The sequence below is a fragment of the Carya illinoinensis genome, chromosome 8 (genome assembly GCF_018687715.1).
Source record: "Carya illinoinensis cultivar Pawnee chromosome 8, C.illinoinensisPawnee_v1, whole genome shotgun sequence".
In the NCBI taxonomy this organism is placed as follows: Eukaryota; Viridiplantae; Streptophyta; class Magnoliopsida; order Fagales; family Juglandaceae; genus Carya; species Carya illinoinensis.
In genome coordinates this window covers 31,437,498-31,445,276 of record NC_056759.1, presented here as the reverse complement: position 1 = coordinate 31,445,276, position 7,779 = coordinate 31,437,498, and the positions used below count along the sequence as shown (strand labels likewise).

General features: G+C 35.3%; 1 protein-coding gene across 1 annotated transcript; it reads right to left on the bottom strand.

Moving 5' to 3' along the window:
* Nucleotides 1-2,980: 2,980 nt before the first annotated feature.
* LOC122318259 (receptor like protein 22-like) lies at nucleotides 2,981-6,093 on the bottom strand. The gene is made up of 2 exons (XM_043135471.1): nucleotides 3,331-6,093; nucleotides 2,981-3,221 (listed from the first exon to the last, which is right to left on the bottom strand). Exon 1 carries the CDS (start codon nucleotides 6,032-6,034, stop codon nucleotides 3,347-3,349), a length of 2,688 nt encoding a protein of 895 aa, XP_042991405.1. The 5' UTR covers nucleotides 6,035-6,093; the 3' UTR covers nucleotides 2,981-3,221; nucleotides 3,331-3,346.
* Nucleotides 6,094-7,779: the final 1,686 nt, after the last annotated feature.

The window sequence follows — 7,779 nt, the reverse complement described above, 5'->3', positions numbered from 1 at the left end:
TTCAACTCTTGGTTTTCTTGCTTTAGCCTTTTATTCTCACTATCCTTATTAGTAAGCTTCTGTCGTAACTCAGATATTTGCATGTTAAGATGATCAATCTCACTCACCCTCGCCATTAACCTTCGAGACATGATCGTAACAGAGGCGGCATATTGATTACTGAGCATTCTTGATTCTGCAATAATCTCAGAATCAGCCTTACTAGAAAAACGGTTCACTGCTCCTATCATGGTATTGACGGCCTCAGGAGAGAAGATTGATGATTGATGCGTCAAGGGTTCCTGATTCAAGTCTGGAACATTAGTGGAAGAGAATTGCTCAGCCATTCTATCGTTGTGGAAAAACAGAACTCAGGTCAAGAAGTGATTATTTTTTTGGCATCCGATAGATGAAAATGATCATTTTTTTATAGAAACTCGGAGCCTTCAATCCCGTTTGTCAACAACATCAGGCGATTGTTTAAATCTTCAGCCGTATTAAATTCATAGAGTTAGGCCTCGAGGCTTTGCAGCACTTGTCGGGTCACGGACGGCTCCATTTTTCAACTATCTACAGTGACTATTAAACGCATCGTTTTCTTCAGTCCATTTTCTTGTTGCGGATCCTTTTTAATGATGCCAAAAGGGGGAGAAGTGTTAGACTAGAACATTAACATTGTTTAAATTGCTAAACTTGTTATATATGCTTGGAATTATATTTATACTTTTGCTTGAAAAACTAACGCATATTTTCAGGGGGAGCTTAAGTATTAATATAGGTTTCAAGTTCTATCAAATATTTGTCATCATCAAAAAGGGGGAGATTGTTGAACTCAAGATTTCAAGTTTCATGTGATTATAAATCTACACATGGATTTTGATGATAACAAATGAATTCAAAGAATAAAGAAGTCTCAAGCTCAAGTTGTCTACATAATGGAGTCAAGCACATCAAGGAAACAAGCATGAGCAAGAAGGGAACAAGTTCACATTAAAATTATAGAGTAATGTTGTAAATCTCTTCAAAATTCGAAATTAGGATTAATGCTCAAAATTAATATTTTATCATAAAGCATTAAAATACATTTTCCACATGTGCATGAATATTTTTGAAAATTAAATTTGAAAATTTTGAAAGATGATTGATTGTCATCTTTTGCATGTGCATGCCTTGATTAAAGGGTTGAACTTTGAAAATATTAAAGATGATTGATTGTCATCTTTCACATGTGCATGTTTTATTTGAATATTTTCAAAAGTGATTGATGCTTTTTTAGACTTATACAAAAAGTAAAAGATTAGGTTTGAATTTTTTGAAAATGAAAGTGTGCTCATTTTGTCATATGCCAAAAGTAAAATATTAGGTTTGATTTTTTTTAAAAAGTGAATGATGTTGTCTTTGACAATTGAGAAAGAAGAACCTTTTATTTGAATTCTTTGAAAAAGTGAATGATGTTGTCTTTGACAATTGAAAAAGAAGAACCTTTTATTTGAATTTTTTGAAAAAGTGAATGATGTTGTCTTTGACATGTGAATCTTTTTAAATTTGAATATGAAGTCTCATATGCCTATAAATAGATCATTTGAGAGCTTCACATTCACAACACCAAGAGCATACAACATTCATTCAAAGCTTTCATTCTCTCTTCTCTAAACATTGAGCCTTAATCCTTGTTCATTTTGAGAGATATAGCTTGCGCTGTATTGTTCTTATTTCACTCGTTGAGGAGTGTTTTCTGATAACCTACCCACTATCAGCTTTTGTATCAGAAAAAGGGTGTGTATAACCCTTGTGTGTGTAGAAAGTATTCTACACAGGGAATAGTTGAATCACCACGTGTAAGGTGATTGCAAGTGTAGAGGGTGTTCTACACGGATCCTTTGTAGCGGTGTTGTTCAAAGGTGTAATAGGTTTCTATCTCCACCTGAAGGAGGTTGAATAGTGAATTTGGGAATCCTCAAGGGGTAGCTTGAGGCGAGGACGTAGGCAGTGGGGCCGAACCTCGTTAACATACTGAGTTTGCTTCTCTCTTACCCTTACTCCTTATATTTATTGTTATTTCATATTTTGTTTATATTTTATATTATATATTTGATTTATAATTGTTATTTTTTTTTAATACAACTCAATTCACCCCCCCTCTTGTGTTAGTCATCTGGGCAACAGAACTGATTAAGGATCATCAATAAGACAAATAAGAAACTTTAAAACTTGAAAAAAAAAAAAAAGTGGGGACCGACTACACTCCTAAGATTTTTTAAAGATTGGGTGAAAGTGGGGTAAGCCTCTACGTTGTCCATCCATTTCGTGTGTTTAGGTACAGTTGGGTAATGTATAGCATTTGGAGAGAAAACAATATGTGACTGCTTGATCATGATTAATCAAGCAAAGCTTTTGCTCAAAACCGTGTTTAGTTAAGGAAGCTAATGTGCATGATGTTCAAAAAGTGGTTATATGGCCTTCTGTAATTCTAATTCCTGAATTGTTTTACGCGATGCATGATGGTTCTTAAAGTAATTTATGAACAGTCAACTTTATGATTGTATCCCAACAGATAGATGAACTCTAGACATAAATATTAATATGTGTTTATATGAACTAGAGAGAAACCGAGCCTATAAATAAAAATGGATTAATGAATTATGTTTAGAATTTGGATTGGGATCCCGTAGCTGAAAACCAAGACAGTCATGTACATATTCCGCGAGATAATAACTGAAATGTTCCAACTTGATAGGTACACCAAGTCTGCCTTTAGTGCTGCGCGCTCAACTTAGAGCAGCAGTGGTTTTCGTAAAATATTTAGGTAGTGAAAGTTTAAAGAATATCATGGATCAAATTTCATTGGCATTGACTACCACTGTTGCACAACTAAACAATATATTAATATTTTTTTTCTCTCTTCCTTAATTTGATTGCCCTCAACTTTATCTCCTAATAAAGAGATGAATTAATAATAAATAAATAAAAAAGAAATAATAATTTAATGGTATAGTGGAAAGTTAGCTAATTCAATGTGCAGAGTATTACGTATAGGCCAATATGCAAATCAGAAGAAGTTGCTTCATATATTTTGCTAAATTAGACTAAATTCTTACATAAAGTAACGCCAAAACTATTAAAAACTTATACAAATGTAATTGTGGGTACAAAGCCCTGTGCTTCATCCCCATAACGCTTTCTGCTACACGGTGGGAGGATCGAGGCCATATTACTTCCTGATATTTCATATTTTGTGCAGCCTGCCATGTTGGAGATCATGCCTTATGAATTTCAATAACATTGCTAATTTATAATACATCACTTCGGACAATATTTAATTGCATAACAAAAAATCAATTGGGGACATACCTGACAGCACTGAGCATTACCTCCCACCTTGATTCTTACGTGCTTGCCGTCCTTGATTCCTGTGTCCTCCGCTTCGATAATTTTCTATTCTTATGTATGTCCGAGGAAACATTTTAAAAACAATATCGTCGACATGTTTGTAGTAGCGTTTCCTCCACCTCGTCCAAAATATAAGAGGTCCAATAAAAATTCCGAGGCCAAAAACAAATCCCAATTCAACACTTAAAAAGTCCCAATCAATTGAATTCCCAGAATATGGAGGAGCAGAAGGTCTCAATTCTTCATGTATGCATTTTTCTTTCATAGGAAAGTCACATAATCCTATGTTTCCTTCAAAGGAACTTTCCGAAAATGTAGCAAATTGCCTTATTTGTGGAATCTTTCCCACCAATTGATTGAAGGAAAGGTTAAGGGTTGACAGGAAAGTAAGACAATCTGCAAGTTGGAGAGGAATCTCTCCAATGAGCTTGTTGCTCGACAAGTCTAGTGACTCAAGAGCTCTCAAGTTTCCTAAAGCTTGTGGAATTTGACCCGTAAAAGCATTGTGAGATAAGTTGAGGGCATATAGAACTTTGAATTCTCCTATTTCTTTAGGTATATCTCCGTCAAAACTATTGCACGACAGATCAAGTGAGGTTGTGATAGCTAGGAGCTTCACAAACTCCAAATCTTGACCTTTTAATGTAAGATTTACACTAATTTGATAGGGTGGGGAAGGAAAACCTCGGTATTTGGGACCAGCTACAATAGAATCAGATCCACCCTTACTTTCCATTTCCTTTTCGGTTCCCATCATTGCCTTCCAGCTAGAAAAGTAACGTATTGGAAACTTTCCAACAAAATGGTTCGAGGCCAGGTCTAAGATTTGAAGTTTGGACCAGGTGGTATTAGCGTCAAGACAATTAATAGACCCATGAAATTGGTTAGATCGCAAAATAAGGACCTGCAACGTGTCTATGTTCTTCAAATAACATGGGAAGGTATCCTGAATGAGATTGTTCCCGATGTCCAAAACCCCCAAGTTTGCATTGCACCTGTCCAGGGATTTTGGTAGCTCTCCTTCTAGTTGATTTCCATTCAGAACCAAACTTTGTAAATTACAATTGAATGGAAAGGAGTCAGGAATTATGCCAGTAAGATTGTTTCCCCTTAAATTCATCACGCTTAAAACTCTTCCCATTTCAATTAAGCATTGGGGAATCGTGCCAGTTAAGCGATTATGGGACAAGTCTAAAACATATAGAATTGTAGCATTGCACAGTGATGTAGGAATAGCCCCGTCGAATTTATTCCTCGAAACAGAGAAAAAAGTGCGCCTCCCCATTTCCCTGGTGTACCGAAAATGCAGTGGGAGAGTTGAAAGTTGCCCTTGGAGCTGGTTGGATTGAAGGTCTATGATTGTCAACCTGGATTGGGAAGTGTTGGGAGAGTTTAAATTCACATCTAGAGTCTCTAGACAATTATGAGAAAGATTCAAACTCTCAAGATGGGGAAGTCTCCAGATCCAACTAGGTAGCTCCCCCTGAATCTTGTTGTCAGAAATATCTAGTTCCTCCAATTTAGAATCTTTTCTCGAGAAAATGGGAAACTTCCCGGTCAGACGGTTATTCTGCAGCATCACGTCGGTGAGATTGGGCAAACGGAAAAGGTCTCTTGGTATTGAACCATTGAGAAAGTTGTGCTGCATTCGGATTACAAATAGCGACTCGCACCTCCCGAGTGCGTCCGGGATTGGACCGACCAATGAATTTTCCTCAGTATACAGTAACTCAAGCCGATTACCAAAACACATATCAGGAGGTAGAGTCCCAGTCAAATTATTCGATGAAAGATCAAGAACCTGAAGCTTCCCATTCCTTCCCAGCCTCTGAGGAATGATCCCGCTAAAGTTGTTCTCCGACAAATCCAGCTTCTCCAGCTCTGGCATGTCGGCAAACGACGCTGGAATCTCACCGGATAAGTTACAGCCGATGGCTTCTAAACGAACTAGTTCCGATAGGTTCCCGATCTCCGAGGGTATGCCACCTTCGTACTTATTGTTGTAACCTCCAATGTAGAGCTCCCTGAGGTTGGTCAAGTTTCCTATCTCCTGCGGTATAGGACCCTCGAGGTTGTTATGGGTTACATCCAAGTATACCAAGAATTTCCATTGCCCAAACTGGGACGTTATCCGACCTGAGAAGAAGTTATAACCTAGATTCAAATGGCGCAAGTTGGGCATTTGGGTGACGGCCAGGGGCAAGTCACCGGTCATGAAGTTGTCATAGAGATCCAAAACCTGAAGGTTCTTGAGGAGGGAGAGCTGGGAGGGGAAGGTGCCGTGGAAGCGATTATATGAGAGATTGAGGACGCGGAGGTCAGAGAGGGAAGAGAGCTCGGCGGGGATGGCCCCGGAGAACCCATTAAAGGCGACGGAGAGTTTGGAGAGGAAACAGAGATGAGCCAGGTCCGAGGAGAGAGTACCAGAGAGTCGAAGGTTTGAGAGATCGAGGGCGATCACGCGACGACTGGAAGGGTGGCACGTGATACCCGTCCAGTTGCAGTGGCTAGTGGAGGCGTTCCACGTAGAAAGAAATGATTCTGGGTCATCAGTGATGGAGGATTTGACGGAGAGGAGGGCACTCTTTTCCGATAGGAGGTGGAGGGTTGGATGAACGTGGAGGAGGCACAGAAGCATAAGCGAAAGGAGGGATTGCACTTTCATTTTTCTCTTTAATTTCTTGATTTGGTTTGGAGAGGTAACGAAGAAGTAGATATGGAGCGAGAGTGAGAAAGGTGTTCGTAATAAGTGAAGTGTGAAGCCTTATAAAAGGTCATTTGATAAAAAAATAAATAAAATAAAATAAAAATAAAAATAGAAAAAAAATAAAATTAACAGTTTTTTTAAAGAAGACTTTTTCGTGGACTTTTGAATTTGAAGTTTACTAAAAAGATAATGAAAACTCTTTTGAATAAATTATATGTTATTATATTTAAATAAATTAGACTCATTTATAATGTTTCATTACATATTTTTATACTAAATATTATAGTATCTAATTACATGTTATTATACTTTAATAAATTAATATTTTGTGTTATTAACTTATTAAATATATTAGACTTATCTCAATGCTAATGTCTAATTCATTTCTATATTTGATTATGTATATTAGTAATACTATAATATTTACAAATATTATTAGATTGGATCTCGTTACTATTGGAACTAAATCCATGTCTCACATTCAATGGGTCCAGTTCCGACAGAAAATTAATCTTATAAAAACATGTGTAAGTTAATCTTAAACAAATCACCTCAAGTTCATGAACTAAAAGATAATTTCAATCTACCGCCGATTGGGGCTTCTTTTTAATTGCAACAGACATTTGAGCTCTTCTCCCCCTACCTTAAACAAAATCATGATCGAAAAACGTAAAGGAAACTCAAGATCGACTCGTAAAACTTGATTTTGCTGAATTTATTTATTAAATGAGTTGTCTGTTAACATAAATTATAACCAGTTATTAATAATACGACTTGTATACAGATAAACTCGACTCATATAACCTCGTCTAAATTTGAATAATTTTGCATTTATTTTTTATAATATTAATTATCTCCAAAGTTAATAAAAATATTTACAAAATTAGAAGAAATCATGTAATTCGATCCTAATATAAAACATGTCTTTTGAATATTTATGAGTCTAATAATTAATATATATAAACAATAAAAAGTTATTAGTAAAAATTCCCAATTTATTTGTCAACAGTGTAGATAAACTTATCCGCCAGGGGGAGGTATCCGCCAGACAGAGTTGGATGGACATGGAGGAGGCACAGAAGCAGATCAAGTGAAAGGAGGAATTGCATTTTCATTTTTCTCTTTAATTTCTTGAGTTGGTTTTGAGAGGTGACGGAGAAGCAGATATGGAGCGAGAGTGAGAAAGATGTTTGTAATAAGTGAAATGTGAAGCCTTATAAAAGGTCATTTGAAAAAATAAAAATAAAAAATAAAGATAAAAATAAAAAATAAATTAACAGTTTTGTTAAAGAAGACCTTTTCGTGGACTCTTGAATTTGAAGTTTACTAAAAAGATAATGAAAACTCTTTTGAATAATATCAACAAAATATCTAATTATAAGTTATTATATTTTAATAAATTAGACTCATATTATAATGTTTAATTACATATTTTTTTACTAATATTTAATTTATTTCTAATTTAATTATAGATTAAATTTTATAGTATCTAGTTACATGTTATTATATTTTAGTAAATTAATATTATGTATTATTAACTTATTATATTAGAGTTATCTCAATGCTAGTGTCTAACCCATTTCTATACTTGATTATGTATGTTAGTAATATTATAATGTTTACAAATACTATTATCACTTTATTTATATTATTGTATAATTACAATATTTTAGAATAATTAGCTCATACTAATATATTATTGA

Excerpts from the sequence above, each read along its gene's own strand:
- LOC122318259 (XM_043135471.1), bottom strand. The coding sequence starts at position 6,034 with ATGAAAGTGCAATCCCTCCTTTCGCTTATGCTTCTGTGCCTCCTCCAC.